We start from the raw sequence: 23,314 nt of genomic DNA, 5'->3' as shown, positions 1-23,314 counted from the left end.
ACATGACTCATTCTTCTGTGTACATTTTAGCTAAGAAGGCTTGACCTTTCAGAGGACTCTTGCTTTGTTAAACTCTGAAAGGGGGGAAAATTACTCTCCCTGAACAGGGCTGAGAAAAGAGGCAGAGTGAGCACTGAGCAGTATGAATATTACAGAGCTCATCATTATTTTAAAGAGCCTGTATTATTCTTTTGTTCCACCTTTACACTCATTGTGCCGTAAAGCCGTTTGTGCTTGTATTAGGTCAGCACATTTATGTTTCAGGAGTTCACAAAACAAAAAAAGAAATTTGGACTGTTCAGTAACAATGATATTGAACTCCCCCCAAACACGTAATCAGTAGTCAGTTGCTTCTTGCTCAATATAACTCTGCCAATAGGAGACAGATGTGGTAAATATATGCTTTGAAGCTTGTTAACTTCAAATGAACAATGTCAGGTTTTGGTCACAATTCATGGCGGTTCTCAAAAGTGTACAAATCTCTTAAAATCTCAGTTTTTTGTGATCTATAAAAATGAGACATAGGTAAATCATCTGAAAACGTTGCCCTGTAACATTTCTGAAAAATAATTCTGAGCTTACACCTCTCTTCAATTCGAGGGATCAACCTGAGATACAGTTCAACTGCCCTTCCCGGATTTTCATAACATTTGATTATTTACATCCTAAAAACAAAGTCATAGTTTAAAGAAAGGTTGCCAATGATCCTTGATTCCCCATGACCTGAACAAAGCTACCCATCAGGAGGAGACTTGACTTTTCCTGAAAGATGATGAAGTCATGAACAGCTTTAAGTATCAGGTCAAATCTTTGCAGGCCCTCCTTTGCAAGAAATTGAAACAAAATCTTTCATCTTGCCAAAAAGATGTTCATTTCTGTCTTCAAGAGTTTCTGAAAGGAGAAAAACAGACAGAGCAACAGACAAGATAAAATCATGATGTAACTGAGGATGTGACCTTAGCGTTCATCTTTATAACACCAACAGTGCAGCTTTGACCCAGGCATCACACCAGGTGGCTTTAACACCAGAAATCTCCCCTCACACTCTCAGGGGGGATTTCTGCAGTCAGCTGCTTGCTCTGGATTTTATTTAGAGCTTCAGAGTAAAGTTGGAGAATACCAATGCACACTACAGTTTCTGTTCAGAAAGAAACTATTTGAATATAAAAGGGAGATAGACTTTTTGTATGCCATACATATCTTCAATCATTCCCCTTTTTGCATGTTCAATGACATTCAGTGAACCTCTCTGAGGTAATCTCAGTAAAGCCATTAACAGCTCCTGAAGAGTTGACAACACATCAGTGATCCACCACTTTCTCAGCAGGGACCCTTTGGGGTCTGACTGAGGTTTCAGACACTCTCACACCTGTTGGAGACCAGACACAGGCTTGTTAACCGGTCCTGTGAGGATAAGATACAGTGGTATTGTGGCCAGGCCAAAGTAGTGCATTAAGGGGTGCGATGGCTTTGAATACCAGTCCTAATGGAAGCCTTATCGGTGGCTGTCTGAGGCACACTTTGGCTCTTGAAGGCAAAACGTGCTCAAGGCCGCATAATTTCCAGTTATTGAAAGCATGGAGTCATTGAAGTTCAGGAAATATAAAAGCATGAATGTGTATAGAGACTTTGTATTTTGCATTTTTCCCCCAAATTTCTCATTTTGCACAGGTGAGACACTATGTTATCTCTAGTCTTTTCTCTCCAAATTTATTGGCAGCTGAGAAACTAGGACTATGTCTTAAGTTCTACAAAAGGCAGAACCATTCTCCTTCCCGGTTTGTCATTTTGCATGCTACTAAAACAGCAAATCTACACATGTAGCACAAAAATACCCCAAAAAACCCTTTGACCTGTCTACGTTGTATCATGACACAATAAAAGGATGCTGAAAGTTCCAGTTTGTCAAACCACACAACATGTTACATAAAACTGGAACATAGTTGTGTCTGTGAAGAGCAAGATGTCAAGGATTTTAAAATTTTTTGTCAGGAGAACTATTTCTGTTACAAAGCAGACTTCAGGAGTGACTGTGAATGGGTCAGAGGCCAAACTTGACAAGATACATTCAGCACGTGGCTATGCGTCAGTGACAACAAGACAATGCCGCAGAAGTTGTATTTTGTAACTGTCTGTGGTATCCATCATTGGATAGTTATTTTATATTAAAGCAGAGGCATAATGACACCAGTCTGAGATGGAAAAGTAAATTCTGAAACACAATGTTGTTTTAAAACACTGTGTTTCAAGGTTTACATTTGAAACTCGTGAAAAACGTATGACATACGAAAGGTGACTGGAGCTGTAATTATAACGCTAACCCTAACCCTATAACAGCAGTGACAGTGTTAATTCCAATTGCTAATGTAGATCCTTATCATTAACTCTGAGATTTCCAAAGGTCTGCCACCATCTCCAAATCTCCAGGCTGTCCATGACAGACATGATTTGAAAATACAAGACGGTAAATAAAATGTCTTCTCCATAATCGGTTTAACGTTACTGTTATCTGCTGAAAGTCTCAATCTATTCTAGCATACTGAAGGAACTGACCATTGCAGACTGAGAAATCTCCCCAAGAGCTGCAGTTAAGAAGTTGTTCTGACCCCATTGTCTAGCCACCACAATGTAGGGAACGATCGACAAATTTTGATTGTTTTTTTACTGTGTTTATAATGAACTGGACTGCATACATCTTGATCTGAATAGAACTATATGACTGGACTGAACTGGAATTGGACAGATATGGATTCTTTATATATATATATATATACACTGCTCAAAAAAATAAAGGGAACACTTAAACAACACAATATAACTCCAAGTAAATCAAACTTCTGTGAAATCAAACTGTCCACTTAGGAAGCAACACTGATTGACAATCAATTTCACCTGCTGTTGTGCAAATGGAACTTTGTACAGAACAAAGTATTCAATGAGAATATTTCTTTCATTCAGATCTAGGATGTGTTATTTTAGTGTTCCCTTTATTTTTTGAGCAGTATATATATATATATATATATATATATATATATTCATATATATATATATGTCAGAGCCGAGGAGAAAGTCGGGGGATAATCAAACCTTTCAGCGTGTTTCTTCTCTTCTACTCAAGACCATAAGAGAAATCCTGCACTTAATTGTTGAGGGGACCTGAGGTTCCAAAGCGCCAGCATTGAAAAGCAGCTTTAATTAGACATGGTATCAGGACAGTATCTCCAATGCGGTCAAATTCACAGCCACAGGAGGCACACAAACACCCCCACACACAGGCAAAAATCCACAGCACCTGTCTGTTTACGTGCAAAGCCAGCCCAGGGACTTAACTGAGATATATCAGATGTATGTTCATTGTCTCTTGGGTATTTTTTCTTTTTATTGATTTTCAGGGAGGAAGTGGCTCTAAGTAGCGTCTCCTGTGTGATAATCTTCTTTTTGCGACAAAAGCGGTGATTAGAAGGAGGAGTCCTGCTGCTTTCAGCAGTAATTGTGCACTAATCAATCATCAATCTTCAGAAGCTGCTCTACAAAACACTCCAGGTCAGCTGCTATTTTTGACTGGAGCCTCTAATAGGATCTTTCTTGAACTGGAAAAGAAAAAAACCAAACATATCACAACATAATGCTCCAAATTAACGACTGAGTGTAAATTTATTGTTCTGAATGATAGAGATGTATAGCTGGTAGCTATATGTTTCTAAGACACACCATTGTCATTTTCCATCCTACTTAGCTGTAATTTGAGCTGATTACCACAAGATGTTGACAATTACATTCATTACTTGAAAGCTGCATATTTTGACCCAGTTTAAATCTGATCTGCCCTATCTTTCACATGCTTTTTTCCTTTTCACATCACAAAGGAGAGCCCTTTGGGTCCACTGATCATTTTTCAGATCTTGTTTAGTTTTACAAGGGAAAAAGGGAAACTCACACTACGTGTTTTTAATGTCAACAAAACTGTTTGAACAAATACAAAAATCAATATACCAGCTGTAAAATGAGAATACAGAGAATTTTTAGCGAGTAAGCCACACATTTTCAGGGAGGCCATAAAGGAGCAAATCAATCGAAGTCGAGATCAAAGCTGAGGCTGTTTTTTTTTTTTCCCTGCTCCATCTCTGATTGCCAAGATTATGGGGGAAGATGAGAAATTTGATCAGATTGTCTGATCGTCGTGGAGAAATACCTCAAGTGCTGTTTTAGTTGATTTGGAGAAGGGGTCAAAAGCATCTAATGTCCCACATCGGTCTGATTGGATTAATAAATCAATCCCATCTCCACCCGCCCATCGAGTTTTAACAAGGCTATTTTTAAGAACTGGGTTACAGAAGATCATCAAAAGGCCTCTGATCAGTTGACACACATTTTCTTTAGTGGCAGAAAGTGGCTTCTGCGTGCATTTCATCAGAGGTAGAATATCAAGAAAAGAAAACAAATATATATATTTTTTTATGTGGCCTTCTGTTGTTATCTGTACATAACCTTGAACTTCATCCCCATGTTGAAGCACAGTAGTGGGAGCATCATGCTGTGGTCATACCTTTATGACCACTGCATGAAAGAAAATGTTTATGTCCAACTTTCAGCTGACATTCATCCTCATCATACATCCGGTGCTACTATTAAAGGATTTTGATGAAAAGCATATCCTTGTGTTAGAATAGACCAGTCAAAGTCTAGACTTAAATCCAACTGAAAACTTGGTAAGACTATAAGAACAGTGTTGGCACACATTCTCCATCTAGACTGAGTGCGCATCACATTTGACCCTGGCTGATTTTAAGAAATAGGTTGCAGAGGATCAAAGATCAAAGCTTTTAAAAAATGATGCTGGAAACGGTATGTTAGCTCTGCACTAGATGGTCCGAAGATGTGTTATTAAATAGGAAGTTCCATTTTCTGAAATTGTCTGTTCTGCAAACTGTTCTGCATTAAAAAAAACTCCCAATTATAGATGAGAACTAATCTGCATATTTTCCAATTTGGTGCACAGTGTGTACATCAGCTACCTCCTCGTGTGTGACAAGAACAAGCCTGGACCTTAACCTCTCTCTTGTTCAGGGCTGTCACTGACAAAGCCTGTGCACCCTGTGGGATTAAAAGAGTGCTGCTGTTAGATCGTGATTCAAACAAAGCTTTCGATAGACTCTTTGTTGGTGGTCATATCTTGGTTTGTGCACAAAGCCTTGTATTTTTGCTGACATCTCTGTGGCTATAGGTGATACTAAGCTGAACATGATTGGTCTAATATGTAATCTAATGGGTACAATATTAGTCAGTTCTCTGTAATCATGTCTGCCTGTTTAAACCTAATTGTGAGGGTCTGGATTCTCACATTCCATGTTTTAGGTTAAAATCTGATTTCTAGAAAAGGTCAAATATCCAAAGCTACTAGTGACAAGCAACTCCATTATATTAGATTTACTTATAACTTATAAACAAAATTACACTTTTTGCTTGCAGTTGTTTGTTTTTGACAGTAAACCATAATGACCTTTGTAATTTTATTTAAAAAAATACGACGTTAAACTTGGTGAACTTAAGTACCTTTCATACTTATTCAAATGAAGCTTCTGTACACACACGCACACACAGAAAAACTAGATGTTGTGGCTCTACACCCTACAGGGTTGCTTACAGCACACACAATTTCTGGTGAGTTTCATTGAGCTGGCATATTACATACATCATGGCCAAATATTAGTGATTTGGTAATATCAGATCTAATTGTTTCAAACTTCAACAGTCTATACCTCTAGGAATCAATCATTTCACAATATTCGAGGTTCAGACCATCTATTCTTTTGGAAACATATGACAAATACATGATTATATGGCGCAAAACATGATAAATCTGGATAATATTCAAATATATTTTTAAAAGTATGCAATAAAGAGAAAGACATATGTCAATTATAAAAAATAATTTTACAAAGAGTTAAAAGAACTCTAACTGACAGAAAAGATACTTCTTTGTATAATCTTACAAGTAGGAATAAAGTAGGAATGATAACTAAACCACAAGTACATAATTATTTCCAAGTTTTAAAGAATGTTGCCATTTTTTATTTTCAATAATTTTTAGTTCAAAATCAATAGCTATCACACAGGTAACTTAATTTGAAGAGTTAGGAAGCTAAGTGAACAATGAAAATGATTTACTTTCATAATCTGACTAGTAAATAAAAAATACATACATGGCCTGTAAACATATTTTGATTTTTTTTGTTTTTAATTTTTCAATAAAGCAAATAAAAGTACCAAGTTCAACATTATTTTTCTGAAGTGTTTGCTTTGAATGACCCAGTAAGGAAATACTAATAGTCGAAACCAAGTCAATGCATTAAATCATCTGTCTCATGAAGTTTATTGCTTTTTTTCAAAAGTTATGCAGAAAAGACATTTTGACAAACAACCTCCCACCCCAAAAACAAACTTTTGTCTCTATGACTACATTTAGAAAATACAGCAATTAAAAATGTGTAGCTCCTAGTGCTGGTTGACTGGTTGTTGGACAGTTCGAACTAATAGCCTTGTTTTCACTCTGCAAACATAAAAAATGGGCTCTTTCTCTTAATGAGGGCCAGCATGCAGAGATTAGATGACCCGTGTCCCTGCGCGCTCATTATAAAAGCACAGAGTCTTGCAGAGGCGGGATAGCTAATGCTCACCTGGCAATTATGATGGCCCAGTGACTGATAGGGAAATCATTTCCTGTCTGTTCCCCTCAAGAGGGCTGCATCACAGAGCCGCACAGACAGCGCTCTGAGGCATCTCAACTTCTCACCGTCCTGCCATGCAGTCATTCATTTGGAAACAGTTATGTCAGGCCAAAGCGCTGTTTTTAGAAGCTACCGTTCATACAGTGAGGCTTGCTGGGTTCAGACTAGACAAGAAATGTGATGTGATAAACTGCAGGGAGCTGCAAGTGAATAGGGAGGTAGTTTTTTTTTCTTCTTCTTTTTTTTTTTGCCTGGAACCAGACTGACTTAGCAGCATATTGATCCTGGTGAGCTCAGACAGTGGATCCAGGAATGGTTGGAAAATAAACAAGCTGCAGTGGACATAAATTGTTTAAATGAAAGATCACAATGATGTGGTGGACATCATGACAACTAGAAGCAGGGGAGGATAAAAAAAAAAGTTTTTAAAGAGGCAGCTGGATGGGAGTTACTAGTAATCTTTTGCTGGCACACCAAAATCAAAAGCCACAACAAATTTTAAAGAGTTTTATTATGCTGCATTTTGAGTCCACCACCAAACAATTCATGATAATAATTCAATTAGTAGATGAATAAATGATTGCTTAAAGGAAATTAACACATAATCTACTGATAAAAGGTTGAATGTGCGCAACACATTCAAACATTAAATCTTCCTTTATTTATTTGAATAAAATATGTAAACATTTAATTCCCTTTCTATCAGGTGGTAGTACACTTAGATGTAGAAAACTGTAACAAAATGTTCTTTGTTTTCTTCCAATTGTACTTTCAATATGCAAATAAGAACTAAATAAATCCACTTTATAACTAAACTGATATAAATACCAGATTTTAATGCAAATTTCCTACTGCACCCATCAGGGGGGTTCTCGACAAAGTGATAATTGTGCTGTTTTCAACCTCTGCACAATGCAGCAAAAATAAATAAAGAGCAAAAACAAAGAGGAAGAGATAAATCAGCTATTTGTTGTAGAGGAGGTGCTGTTTTGTTCCTCCTGTCCTTCTGTGTTTGACACCGTGTGAAAGCCTGGGCAGTGTGGGTGTATTCCTCTGTGGATACAATCTTGGTAATATGATGAGTAATTCTAGTTGCAGGTTTTTTGTGCACCTGGGAGCTAATAGCGCCATTATTTAGTGTGTGTGTGTGTGTGTGGAGTGTGAGAAACCCTCCCTGCAGAACATGTGTAGATATATCAGGAAAATAAAGTGCAGTCCCCTCTGGGTGAGTAGCAGAGTCATTGGAGAATGTTAACGCAGGTGACCCAGAAGAATAACCTGTAAACAGGTTTCAGTGACCTGTGGAGAAACCTGCTGAATAATGGAAGATCGATAACTCGCATTGGCTCACTGTGGAGGCTTTTATAAGGAGCTACAGTGACTTTTTAAAAGAAATTCATACTCCAAGTTAGAACCACACCTCAGTATATTTTGGGGAGCGAGTGGAAGACTTAAAGGAGGAGCAAAAACAGTAATCAGCAAAGATAAAACATAATGTATGCATATGCTTTGATCTAAATCGTCCAATTGTAGTTCTTGCTGAGTGGTTATCCAGCTGACACAGATCTCCTATCTGTTGCACATTTTAAATCGGTTTTCTCCAGTATTGCCCTGTGATTAGCTTTGTGATTCAAGCAAGAAAACATGGTGATGCTTCCACCACCAAGTTATGTTGTATTAATAGTGCCTTCAGTTTGATGTACAGTGTTAGTTTTTTGACATACTTAGCATTTTGACTGTAGACTAAGCAGTTCAGTTTGACTAAATCATATTTTTTAACATGTTTGATAGACTCCAGACTTTTTATATTTGCTTTTCAAAAACTATTTTGTTTTGTATCCCTTCCCTTCCTCATTTGCTGCTTTTTTTTAATGGTGGTCTGAAAAATTTAATTCCAATAAAACACAGTGACGTTAGGGTTAAATGAAGTAACAAATTGTCTAAAAGCTAAAGGGATGTGAATACTTTTGCAGGGCATTGTAAATAAACGCGTAAAAGATTATTCTTCAAGATTTTCCATAGCCTCTGATAATTTTATTGTTAAAAAAATAACACATGAAACTGCCAGAGATCTGTTCATTCAGCGATTCTGCTTTAGTGGGATTTCACATGTTTGCTATATAAAAAAAATAACTGTTAAATGAGGCAATCCCTCTCTCTCCCTTCCTCCAAACTGTCTCTATGTGGTACCACTAGGCAACCGTGGGCGCATCACTGGATATGCAAAAGTGCGCAGGAGCCGAGCAAAGAAATCGAAGCAAAAGAAAGGGACGCAAGCAGCCAAAAAGAGCATCTGTTGGATCTTTGTATCAGTGGAACAATGAGAAATCCGTCGATGTTCCCATAAGAAGGAAAGGAAAAGCTGGAGGAAAATAGCCCTGGCGATCGAGCCTCCAAAAATGACGACAGCGGGACGGTGATATTCTTCTTCTTCACATCAAGCTCTCCATTTATTTATTTATTTTTTTTACCATATGCCTGGAGTTTATCTAATGTGCGCGCAGAGCACAAAGGAAAGGACTGTGAAACCGAATTATATCCAACGCAGTCGCCAGTGCGCGCAGGGAGGTTTCGTTTAATTCAATCGAATAATTACGCAGAGACGTTTATATTATTTGTGTTTTACAGAGCGCAGGGAGAGAGGGGGATTTAAGTTTCCAATGAAAACTTACTGCGAGTGCGGCTCCTGAGCAAGTCGTTTAAAGCCTCAGCTTTCAAGGGGAGAGAGATGAGTGATTCACGACGCAGTAACTGATAAAGCTGTAAAACCTGGACTGCGACTGGCGCGTTTGGGTACCTCATCCTTGAGAGTCTATTTATTTTTTATGTATTTATTTCTGATGGCTTCTTGTCAAGTCATGCATTATTAAGATTTCATGGCTATAGAGAGCAGCAACAGTGGTGTGTGGAGAAAGAGGACAGTAGAAATCTAACAGGAGGGGTAAAGACATCATACTTTAAAAACAGGAGACATTGCGCACGGCTGCAGCAACTACCAGACTTTTTTTTTCTTTTTGAAGAACACTGAATCCTTTGGTATTTCTTTCTGTCATCGTAGTATGTCTGCACTTCGAAAGAAATTTGGGGACGATTATCAGGTAGTGACCACCTCCTCCAGCGGGTCCGGATTCAATCAGCCTCCCCCAGAGAAAAAGAAGAAGAGGCAACGCTTTGTGGACAAGAACGGACGTTGCAACGTCCAGCATGGGAACCTGGGCGGTGAGACTAGCAGGTACCTCTCGGACTTGTTCACCACGCTGGTAGACTTGAAATGGCGCTGGAATTTGTTCATCTTCATCCTCACCTACACGGTGGCTTGGCTCTTCATGGCCTCCATGTGGTGGCTTATCGCCTACATCAGAGGAGACCTCAACAAAGCGCACAACGACAAGTACACTCCGTGTGTGGCCAACGTGTACAACTTTCCCTCTGCCTTCCTGTTCTTCATAGAGACCGAGGCCACCATAGGCTACGGCTACAGATACATTACAGACAAATGCCCCGAGGGGATAATTCTGTTTCTGTTCCAGTCCATCCTTGGATCGATCGTCGACGCGTTCCTGATCGGCTGCATGTTCATCAAGATGTCTCAGCCCAAGAAGAGGGCAGAGACGCTGATGTTCAGCGAGCATGCCGCGATCTCCATGCGTGATGGGAAACTCACTCTCATGTTCAGGGTGGGAAACTTGCGTAACAGCCATATGGTCTCTGCACAGATCCGCTGCAAATTGCTCAAAGTAAGTGGTGGTACTTTTATAAGGAGCGACATTTCATAGTTTGCTGCAGTCTCACATCATACGTTTATGATTTCACAATTAAAAGAAACGAAAGAAACAGAAGAGGGATGGGGGGAATGAAAGGAAGAAATCGATGTAGAAAGGCCTAAAGATCCATTCAGGGAAAGTTCTTATGTCATAAATTTGGATGTACATCTTTCAGATCTCACCATCACTAGCATTGAAAAGTTAACAGTTCAACAATTAAAAGAAACAAATAAATATCCTATAGATTCTTTACACAGAAATTTTATTTTTGTTCATTTTGATGACTATGGATTACATTTAATGAAAACATATTACAATATTACATAGAACCAATGAAAAGTATACTGTACATTAATGGGCCTGGCTTCAAAATCCTCCAACTTTCCACTAGGGCCTGTTGACCTTTTCCTGCCACACTTTTGCCTTCCACTAAACATCACATTAGGATACTAGCAATCAACACTTTGTGAACAGCCAGCTTCTTCAGAAATAACCTTTTGGTGCTTCACCCTTCTCATGGAAGGTTTCAGTAGCTGCTGCAGCTGACAAGTTAGAAGTCTTCCCTGTGATTTTATGTTTTTTTTTGTTTCAAGTTATAATAAACAAAATTTATACACAAGTGCTTGAAATGTATCAAGTATTTTATAAATATTTGAGATATAGACTTTACTTTTCGAATTGAATTAACTTAAAAAATATATATTTCTTACTAATTAAAATTGCAAAAATGATTTCAACAAGTGAAGCCTGTATAGCATAGCGATAGATCCACTACATGCATAGTGATGTATTTAAAGTGAGAGTTTGATTATAATGGCTCATAGGTAAGGAAAATCCAAAGTCAGTGCTTGAGCTAATTTCTAAAGAAGTTGGCTTCATAAAGGAATGCTTAGTGGAAGGAAAAAGTATGGAATAAATGTGTCCAAGTAACAAAATTAACCACAGCCTTAAGGGTTTTTTTTTTTAAACAAAGCTCAGTCAAAGGAGGGAGAGCTTCAAGAATCATAGAACATAAACTTATGCATTCTTTATATTAAGGTTCTCTTGAACCAGAAGCAATATAAGATGCATTTAGCTGATCAAGGGTGAACAGTATAACGTGATATAATTGATATATGAGATAATTAGTGGCTCAAAGGCCTTTTTGGACAATTGTGGAGTTATGGTCTGGAGTTAGAGTGTAGAGGCACTGAATACATATTTTCATGACATCCAGAAAGAAGTTGCCACAGCAAGTGGACCAATTTACTCTTGTGTCTGCTGGTAAATTCTATAGAGATGCTGACTTGGCACCTGGCTACACTGATATTATAGCCAATAACTGTTTTATTGACCATAGAAGGCGTGAATTAAAAGACAGCATAAAAAAGTCCTGCAGTACAAATACTATGTTGCAGGTTTTTTCAAGAGTCTAGGGGCTGGCACTGTAAAAGACCAATCTTTCCTTTTTTAAAGTTTTGACCGAGTCTGCACTTTGACCATCTTGCTAGATTATCTCAGAGCTCTTTTGGGAATACATGGATGAAGGACCTTCGTTAAATGAAGGGGTACCACACTATTTAAAACTTTAAGGGAAAATAAATTAGCTACTGAAGTAAAGAGTCACCTGATAGTTTAACTCCAGATTTCTATTGCTTTGTTGGATGTCAATTCAATAGACTCACGCTGTGAGCTTAGTGTATCAACAGTTAAAGAACATTTTTCCATTCGACGCATGTTTCTAATGAGAATCAAGGCGGCATCTGGCTTGCAGTTGCTGATCTGCTGCAAAATTCTTTGTCACATTATAGTCAGTACAGTTCAGAATCTAAGATACAGACATTCCTCAAAACAACAAAAACGTCATCAAAGCTTAATCAGTTTTTGAAAACGAAAGAGGTTAATGCATTTTTTTTATTGAGATTGAGGCATGTGTAAACCGAGATTTAAAGACATGTTAAACCTGGACTCATTTATTCATCACTGATTATAAAATGTACTAAGGCATTATTTGTTACAATGTGTATTAGTGATGGTTTCTCTTATTAGATGATCCCCATGTGGTGATTATCCTAAAAAAATAGCCCTTTATCTTCAACAACTAAAATTTGTTACAGACAAATATAGTAGTAGTTGAAAAATATTGTACAACTTAGAATATTTCTAAAGGAATTTAGAATACTCTAACTTGGAGTATATTTAGGCAGTTTAGAACCTCATGTATTTATACTCGTGCACAGAAAGTGAGTTTCAGACAGTATTACCTCATGCGTAAATGACTGAATGTAGTTTTTTCCGCTGTCTGTTTTTAGGTTCAGTGGATATCAAATTCAAGCTCAAATTGATGTTGTGAGTGTATAAGCTTCACATTACAAAGCTTCTGTATTTAGTATAAATTGAGATCAGATTATCAAATGATGAGGCTAACAAGTAGATTTAGAGGGACCAAGATCTAAAGCTGTTTTATTCATTTTTATTCTTACTAACCAGATCCACTTGTCTATTTCTGATGGGACACTTATATAAACATATGCCATTGGCAGGGAAACAGGAGATTATCATTAGACCCTGCACATCTTTGTTGTTGTTGCGAATATCACCTTTATGTCTGTCCCACCTTCCCCCGGATCCATGCTTAAACGGTTACCAAAGTGAATCCCTTCCTCCAATTTGTCACTTTTTCAACAAACCAGCTATATGGTCCTTAAAGCAGTTGGGGACTGTTGGCTTAAAGTGCTTTTAGTTTGATTATCATGGCTTCCTATATCAATTTTCTGTGTAAATATTTATCAACTTCTCTATAAAATGCACTCCAATAAAAACATCACAAGGGCTAAAAAATGTATACATTTGTATAAACATAAAAAGGTAAGAAGTTTCTGAGGTTGTAGTCATTTTAAGATGGTAAAGATTTTGTCCAGACAGATTGATCAAACCAAAATAGCTATGTTTAAACATTTTTTCTTTTCAGTCATAACGCAACATTTCTGTACCGCGTTGGTTATTAAGTACAAAACATCCCAAGCTGGATACAAAGTGACGGATTTTCAGTACAAAAGGTCATGCAGCTAGCTTCATTTTGTATCTGAAAAGTTTGGTGTAAAAATTGTCCATTTTTAATGTGTTTCACGGAGGACGATTTTTGGAAATGCACCACTTCACACCTCTATTTTCTTTGTAAATGACTATCAACTTCTCTATGATTTATTGTTGAATGCAAACATGACTTTTTTTCAAAGATTAATAAAATATCTTTTGCACAAATTGGTTGGATATTTTTGAGATTGGAGAGTTTTTTAATATGCTAGAGGTCCACTTCGTTTTTGTCCCATATCCGACTTGTCATCAGCTTTATCTTTTAGAACCAACTTATTTGGATTTTTACTAAAGCAAGACACTATGAGAGTTAGGATCTGCAGTTATTATGTTGACCTATTTTTATCCTTTTATTGCAACTTATATGAGACAAATCTTTCCTTGTATTTCTTCATATTGAACATCTGTGTTTTCTCTTTTCCCAATCAGTCTCGTCAGACTCCTGAGGGCGAGTTTCTTCCACTGGATCAGCTGGAGCTGGACGTAGGTTTCAGCACTGGGGCTGACCAGCTCTTCCTCGTCTCGCCACTCACAATCTGCCATGTGATTGACACCAAAAGCCCCTTCTACGACCTCTCACAAAGGTCCATGCAAACCGAGCAGTTTGAAATCGTGGTGATACTAGAAGGCATCGTGGAGACCACAGGTAGGCAACAGCATGTTCTACAGTCAGCACTGCTGAAAAACAAAGACAGAGATTGTTTTACTAAATGTTGCTGCATACAGAGGAAGGTTGTGTTTTTTTAATGTGCTTTTGCAACAAATCTGATTGGTAATATTGAGCCATTTCATGAGTGTTAACTGCTCAAATTCAGCTGGGCAAACTATCGTATTTGATTGATTCTCATTTTTGAGGGAAACACAACCAACAATAAGCAGCTAATAATGAGAGTGATTTTCATCTTTTCATAAGGAAGGATAAATTAGTGTTCCAGATTTTAATGGAAAAAATTAGCTTTTGAACCCCACAGTGCAATTCTACCGGGTTTTTTTTTCAATGTGATTTTTCAGGGTTCTGTGCTTGGCTGTGTAAAATTTCTTTTTCTCATCAGAAAAGAAAGAAAAAATCCATTCCTCGTTTTTGTGCCTGAATACCACTGGCTGCTGTTCTCGGAGGGCGCAATCATTTGCTTTCCAGGGTCCCTTTGGAGTTACAGAATTTTATTTCCACGAGACTAGTGATGCCGCAAGTAAAACTCCTCTATACGGTCATTTTAAAATTCAATCGTTTATTTGACACAGTTGATAATAAAGTGGCGCACACAGAGCTCCTTTAGTGTTATAACAGTTGTAACGGACCACTTCAGAGGAAATGCAGCATATGGAGATGTGAGAGGACGGTAATTAGCGAAGCAGTCAGGTCCTAGAGATGCATGATGGGGATGTATTGCAGCTTTATTAAAGTTTTATCGTGGCTGAGTATGATCTAACACATAGCGTGGCCCTGGAGCTCAGGCCATGCAGTATTTATGCTGTATCATTCTGCTGGGACCAGATATATTAGAGAAACTAGGTGTATGTTATTAAATTATATTAGGTCAGTATTAATCCAGATAGAATAAAGAATTAAAAAAGAAATATGGCTTGAAAAACTATTAAAACATTTTTTCCCATGAACATATTATTGTTACCATTACACATCATGTCAGGGGTTCATTTGTGGATTTAAACAAAGTTTTGTCAAATATTATTCAAAAGCTCAACCATTGACCTCTTAATGAACCACAACTGTTTACTTCTTAATAGAATATTACTGCTATAAATTAGTGTTTTATTGTGTCATACATTTGGAGTAATTTACAACTGCTGACTAAAAACCTTTTCAGTGATATAATCATAACATTTTGGTTATTATTAGTTTTATATTATTCACCTCTATCACTCATTTTATTAGTTTTATATTATTCGCCACCATCATATTCGTCATTCTTCAGTCTCACTTTTTTCTATTCTAATCAATTTTATTTCTATAGCACATTTCAGCAACAAAGTAGTTCAAACTGTTTACATTATTGTGGTATCATACAGTCATCATTCATGAAACAAGCAATTAACATTACCTTTTGTCAAATGCCATTATCAAAATCATCAAGCAATTACATATCAAGTATGTTGTTTAATGTTTCGCTTGCTAGTGATCAAAGGTAAAGAGGAGATCTTTAAGGCTCAATTTAGAGGAACTCAGTGTTTCAGCTGATACAAAACAAGAAGAACACCCAAGCAAACCATTTTTGTGATTATAATTATTCAACACAATCTGTCCCTTTGTGAAAAAGTTATTGACCCCTAAACTGCTATGTTTAGGGCTCACAGCTATGAGGGCCGCAGTCCTGCAACTTTTATATGTGCCTCTGCTGGACCACACCTGAATAGAATACTTAGGTCATTAGTGAGGCTGGGAGAACTGATCTACACAAGGAGGAGGTAATTAAGCCATTTCATTCCAGTGTTTTGTACCTGTGGCACATCTAAAAACTGTAGGACAGCGGCCCTCGAGGACTGGAGTTTGAGACCCCTGATAGCAGCTCCAGGAAAGGTTGACAACTGCTCTATGTTCTCTCCACTGTGGCCCAGTGGAGCACCAAAACGTTAGACAGAGCTCAAACCATTTCCAGTCTGATAGATGTGTCTTTGGTTCTGATCTATTTTTGAATTTCTTTAGATCAGGAAGTGATTTGTTGTTCTTTAAGATCTTTTAGTCTACTTGATATTGTCAGACAGGTTTCATTTATTTTCTTGATTTTACAGCTCTGACAACACTCTGGCCCGGGTGTGGCTTGTGACATTGAGCCAAAAATATAGTTAATCACTCAAAATTCATAATTTAGCAAAGCAGGGCAATTAGTTTCCACATAGATTGAGGTTGTTTCAAATAGATTTTTTCACATGACTGCAAAAGGCATCACAACTGACAACAAAGCTAAAAAGTTGGAGTTTTACTGTGTATAATCATAAGTGCTTCTGAAGTGTAAAAATGATTGAGTTATTAAAGTACTTTTTATGGCGTGTGTAATGTTTATTATATTATTATAATGTTGAATGTATTCCTAGTGTTACAGAAAAATAAAAAGAGGTTCAATTTGAGAAACATATTTTATAAGAAAAATTAATTTAATATCAACGATTAAAGTGACATAGAAATACACCTTTGGTTTAGAATATCAGGAAATCTGTAATTGTGGAATTAATTGGTGATTTAATTCAGATTTAATGATTCATGGGCCTGAAAAAGTAAAAGACAAGGATTTCTACCTTTTTTGAATGACCTTTGGAAAAAATCTCCAGGAATGTGAATAGTGTAATTAGCACATATTTTTAATAGGTCTGTATTGTCATAGATGTATGTGCTCTCATGTCTTTTCTCCCCAAAACATCTGAACTTCAGAGCAGCTGCAGTCATGTGAAAGTTGGTGGAAATGCTGATGTAGAAACAATCTATAGTTAAAAATTGATGTACAGTGAAAGTCTGAATCCTTCGTCGCTCTCATTTCTGGCCAATGTAACTCTGTTTCCATGGCAACCTCTCCTTGAGTATTCAGGATTGCAGCGATGCACTAAACTTAGATATTTTTTTGTTTCTATGTTATAGGAGTCATTACACAGTTTCAGTAATGAATAAGGCAAATGTGCAATGCTGAATATGAAATAAGTTCGCTGCCTCAACAATGTCACCTGTTATTTGTGATGATCTTGTCTGAATTATGAAAAGCACTCAGAGGCAGTGCTGGGCCATTAAAAGCTCACCAAAACAGGTGATACAGCAGAGAAAGAATGAAAGAATGAGATAAAGCATTTATGAGCCCTGCTTTCTGTCTACTAGAAAAAAAAAGCTGTGCAACTAACAGTGCCACTTGTTGAAAAAAATGAGCTAAAATACTCTTCTGTAGCAGAGTTTCACCATCACTTTCTACTGGACGCCAAATGAGAAAATATTTACATTGTAACATGGGAATCTTTTCTCCTGGAGACTGCAATGAGTAATAATTATGACTCTTTCTTTCTCTTTGCATACAAGAAAACATAGGAGAATAAAAGCTCTGAGTTGTTGCTCTTTTAAAAGTCAGAGGAGAACATAATCTCACCTCACCTTCATGATCACCAGTGTGTGCTACATTTTCCAAATGAGATCTGACAGATCATATCTTCACCTGAAGTAACGGTACCTGCAACTTTGTGACAGACGTGCAAATGTTATAACAGGAACAGAAAAGGCAGTCACTGTTAACTCAAAAAGATGTAGGAGAGTAAATTACATTAAAAGAATACAACAATTTTAATTCTTACAGTTAATGTTACCAATTTGTAAACTGAATTACCATTAAAGTTACATGTGGTTATTGGGACAATAAGAATGTAGACACAGCGTCTTGCTTTTTTGGGGCTTTTTAGAAAGACATATGACATCTGTTACAAAAAACTCTCTTGCTGGCAATTTGTTTTTCTTTTTTATAGTTACCATCTCTGTTAAAAAAAAAAGGAGCAAGCAAATTTTGCATATCTAGAATTTTTGTCATCATTTTTATTAATTTTACAGTTCAACCCAAAATTCGACATATTCCTTGTGCATTTAGATTTAAAATTATTTTAATTCAACCAAAATGTTCTAATTGGATATGGAAGAGGCATCTCCAAAAAGAGAATAATACAGTGTTAGAGATTTATTAATGTTAAAAAAAAGAAAAGAAGTACCGTATATGAATACATCAATGTATGAATAGTTTTGGACTTAAAGTTGCAGCTCATGGTGGTGTTCTTATATTTTTGTCATGTGTTATGGATTACAGAGTCTTATCTGTATTCAGTCTGCTCTTCTCCTGCAAGCTGTAAAGTTTACTTTTTAATCATAAGAGACTACCTAAGGTTTATTAGTTTTTGTTTGGATAGTAGCTGGTGCTGGTGTTCTTTCCATCATCTCCATGGATGGCATCAGAGTCTCAGCAGTATCCAGACAGCTCTGCTTCTGCCTGTTCTTCCAGAGTGTGAATCACTGACTTAGCTGCAGTTGTTTGGCCTTGTTTTTTTTAAAAATTTTTTTGCTTTAGTAGCTTCTGTTCAGGCTCCAACTTGAGCTGTTTCCTTGTTGGATTTTGCTTGCTTGTCCTCCAGATTTCCACATTTATGAAGGTTGGTAAGGGGAACAATAGCTGTGGCATGTTCTTGTTTTGATACATTTAACCTATTGCTTGAAAGGCCTTCAGACATTTTGGTATTATGATATGAAATTAATGACTAATGGCTGAATATGCTCTCATATTGGTAGTTAAGTACATGAGTTCTGATGTTAACATAGAGGAATTTCTATGCTTGAGCCACACAGTAGACATGCAGTGTGCTTCATGATCTAGTAGTGTATTTTTTGTGTGTAAACCGGACTACTTCAACATCTTTTATAAGCTTTCAACCTGTTGCTCTTTGCCGAGTTTTTAAAAGAATGCTATTGATATTACAAGACCCTGTTATGTAGAATTTCCATGTTTCCACCGAGCCCAGGGTTAATGACTGATACCATTAATGTAAATAATGGCAGTGGCAGCAAAACTCTCGACAGAATGAACTTCTAGGTTTATTAATCATAGGCATGTCAGATTTTATATGTGTAGTTCATCACATTGCTTTGATGATGTGATTCTCAGAATAATAATACAGGGCTTGAGTGCTGTAGTAAAGAGGTTTGCACTATGTAAAAGAGATGCACTGACCAGGCTTTTACTGACAGATGCTGATTTCCAGTTTTCTTTAGTCCATCAAATCCATTAAAGAACATACTGGCTTTTGATGCATTCACTTGCCAAAGGAAATGGGATTACTTTTCAGTTTTGTGTCGTGCAGTTGAGAATGAACAAAAAGTCATGAAATATTAAAGATTGTCATTATTAATTTGCCAAAAATGTGCCAGAACACAAGAGTACTCTGTGACTCTTATCACCATCACAGTACACCCCAAACTTAATCAAATTGAAGAAGCACTTTTTGTAGCTGTCACCTGAAGTAATCTTCCACTGTATTACCTCATCAATCTCTTACTTCCTAGTGGAGAGTTACGGCCCAATCTTAGCAACATTTCAGTTACTTGAGGTTTGATTTGTTTATTCACGGCTCGTTCTAGATCCAACCACAGAATTTAAATTGGAGCTCAGGCTTTACCACTCAAATTCTTTTTTTTCCCTAACCATTGTGTCTTAGAGCTGAAGAGGTTTTGGAAATAATAAATATCACTGGTGGAGCAACGGCCACCATCTATATGCATTTTAACTGTTACAAGTTAATATCATAGAATACATTCCTGAAGTTGTGAAAAACAGTGTCTGCTTTATTAGATTTAGCTTTGGACAATAGGCTTAGGAAGACCCCTACCTTTCAGGGCATTAATATCTTCACAGTAATGAACTGAACAAGTGATGAATCTTTACATTTCTTTGTCTTCCCTGTTCATCTGCTCCTTAGAATAACTATAGATGTTATAAATAAATCATGGAACCGATTTTGTCACTCAAAAAACAATCAGGACTGCATCAAATCCATCACTTTTCTGTACCTGTTTAATCTTGCTAAGGGTGTCAGGAAGCTGAAGTCAGCCAATAAGAGGTAAAGTACAACTTTGGAGGGTTTTGAATCTTTAGGCATTTCAAAGTTCGATTCAATCATAAGTCAATTTGCGGTAGTCTCCACATTCTGAACAAATTAACAAAATAATGACCCCAAGATCTCTCTTTTCATTTGTAATTAAAACAATCTTTCTTGGTGATCAGCAATTCTTGCTACATCTTGATTAACCGTTCTTATTTGGTGCATGCAACACACTATCAGCCATGCATCAGAAAAAGCTTGGCCACGATAACATATGACTCTGTGGCAAAAGCTGTCCACGCATCAGTTGTTGGAGCTGTCCTAACATCTTTTAGTCACCCCGGCACCTGGTTTTAGGGAAAATTAGAGGTTGGATGTTAGCACAAATTCATGATTCTTGACTACTCTCTATCCAGATCCTTTGGAGTGGAAGCTGCAATTAACTTTGTTATTTGTTTCAATATTTCCAAATCGTAGAGGAGCTTTGACAATTCATATTATGTTGTTCTTCTGACTGACGACAGGATACAGAACATCTTCTGTATCCTGTGCATCATACCCTTCCTTATGTTTGTTGTGTTACTTTTTTTAATCAATTTAAAATTGTCTGTTTGCATAGATCAAATAACAGACTTTATCATCCATCCCTAAAAGTTAGACATGCAGAAAATTCATTGTGTGGCAACATAGGGACACAAAATTATCCTTTCCCTCACTTAAGTCAACCTTGCATGTCTATGTAATGTAGGAGAAAACCTGACTACTCAAAGAAAACCACTCAAATACCTGAGAAATTCATTTAAAATTAATCTATTTAATAATGAATAGAACTTTATTTTTAATAATTAATTTCTTTCACTTTTCAAAATGTGCCAAATGTTTCACTAGTCGTAGGACACGCTCACATTTCCTTCTTATTTGATTTCTGTTTTAGATTTCAGTGATTTAGGGAGAAAAAGAGCAAGTATCTATAAAAAAGAAAGATAAGGTAAAAGAAAGATATTATATTTAAATATATATATATATATGTGTTACACTGCCTGGCCAAAAAAAAAGTCGCCACCTGGATTTAACTAAGCAAATAGGTACAAGCCTCCTATTGGATAAGTACTGCATAGGCGATTATCTTTCAGCTGGCAACAAGTTATTTAACCCCAGCTGATGCAATGAGTAAACAACATCATTTCTTAAACAACCATGGCAAAAGACACATCCTGTGGTCGTGGAAAAGACGTTAGTCTGTTTAAGAAGGGTCAAATCATTGGCATGCATCAAGCAGAGAAAACATCTAAGGAGATTGCAGAAACTACTAGAATTGGGCTAAGAACTGTCCAACGCATCATTTAAAACTGGAAGGATGGTGGGGAACCATCGTCTTCCAGGAAGAAATGTGGTCGGAAAAAAATCCTGAATGATCGTGATCGGCGATTACTTAAACGTTTGGTCAAATCAAATCGAAGAAAAACAACAGCAGAACTCAGGAGTATGTTTAATTGTGAACGCAAAAGCATTTCCACACGCAAAATGCGAAGGGAACTCAAGGGGTTGGGATTGAACAGCTGTGTAGCCGTAAGAAAACCTCTAATCAGTAAGGCTAACCAGAAAAAAAGGCTTCAGTTTGCTAGGGAGCATAAAGATTGGACTCTGGAGGAATGGAAGAGGGTCATGTGGTCTGATGAGTCCAGATTTACCCTGTTCCAGAGTGATGGGCGCATCAGGGTAAGAAGAGAGGCAGGTGAAGTGATGCATCCATCATGCCTACTGCCTACTGTACAAGCCTGTGGGGGCAGTGCTATGATCTGGGGTTGCTGCAGTTGGTCAGGTCTAGGTTCAGCAACATTGTGTGCCCAAGGAATGAGGTCAGCTGACTACCTGAATATACTGAATGACCAGGTTATTCCATCAATGAATTTTGTCTTCCCAAATGGAACGGGCATATTCCAAGATGACAATGCCAGGATTCATGGGGCTCACATTGTGAAAGAGTGGTTCAGGGAGCATGAGACATCTTTTACACACATGGATTGGCCACCACAGAATCCAGACCTTAACCCCATTGAGAATCTTTGGGATGTGCTGGAGAAGGCTTTGCGCAGTGGTCAGACTCTCCCATCATCAATACAAGATCTTGGTGAAAGATTAATGCAACACTGGATGGAAATAAATCTTGTGACACTGCAGAAGCTTATTGAAACAATGCCACAGCGAATGCAGCCTGTAATCAAAGCTAAAGGCGGTCCAACAAAATATTAGAGAGTGTGACCATTTTTTGGTGGCGAGTTTTTTTTGGCCAGGCAGTGTATATATATATAACACATATATATATGTGTTATATATATATAACACATATATATGTGTTATATATGTGAATTCAATGAGAAGGTGTGTCCAAACTTTTGGTCTGTACTGTATATATATATATATATATATATATATATATATATATGACTACTCAAAGAAAACCACTCAAATACCTGAGAAATTCATTTAAAATTAATCTATTTAATAATGAATAGAACTTTATTTTTAATAATTAATTTCTTTCACTTTTCAAAATGTGCCAAATGTTTCACTAGTCGTAGGACACGCTATATATATATATATATATATATATATATATATATATATATATATATATATATATATATATATATATAAAATTCCCTTCTGACCCACCGCTGGTGGTTTTTATCCTCTGAGCTCGGGTCCTCTACCAGAGGCCTGGGAGCTTGAGGGTTCTGCGCAGTATCTTGGCTATGCCAAGGACTGCACATTTCTGGACTGAGATGTCTGATGTTGTTCCTGGGATCTGTTGTAGCCATTGGTCCAGTTTGGGGGTGACTGCCCCGAGGGCCCCGATGACCACAGGCACCACTGTGGTCTTCACCTTCCAGCCCCTCTCCAGTTCCTCCCTGAGGCCCTGGTATTTCTCTAGTTTCTCATGCTCCTTTTTTCCTGATGTTGCAGTCGCTTGGTATATATATATATATATATATATATATATATATATATATATATATATATATATATATCTACTAACAATGCATGGAGGATTCCATCCCAAATCCAGCACCCTGAGACTGTACATGAGCCGCAAGGAAGGAGGCAGAGGACTAGTGAGTATGAGAACCACAGTCCAGGACGAAACAACTAAGATCCATAAATACATCAGGGACAAAG

The 23,314-nt window shown here is 37.2% G+C and overlaps 1 protein-coding gene across 1 annotated transcript in view; it reads left to right on the top strand.

Moving 5' to 3' along the window:
* Positions 1 to 9,787: 9,787 nt before the first annotated feature.
* Positions 9,788 to 23,314, top strand: part of kcnj3a (potassium inwardly rectifying channel subfamily J member 3a) — a 42,468-nt gene continuing 28,941 nt past the window's right edge. Inside the window, exons 1-2 of the mRNA XM_028024397.1 lie at positions 9,788 to 10,465; positions 13,997 to 14,213. Coding sequence (XP_027880198.1) covers positions 9,788 to 10,465; positions 13,997 to 14,213 — 895 coding nt within the window. The remainder of the gene's footprint in view (positions 10,466 to 13,996; positions 14,214 to 23,314) is intronic.

This window comes from Xiphophorus couchianus, chromosome 7 (assembly GCF_001444195.1).
Source record: "Xiphophorus couchianus chromosome 7, X_couchianus-1.0, whole genome shotgun sequence".
Taxonomy (NCBI): domain Eukaryota; kingdom Metazoa; phylum Chordata; class Actinopteri; order Cyprinodontiformes; family Poeciliidae; genus Xiphophorus; species Xiphophorus couchianus.
Note: the sequence above shows the minus strand (reverse complement) of the source record. Positions and strands in the feature narration are given on the sequence as shown.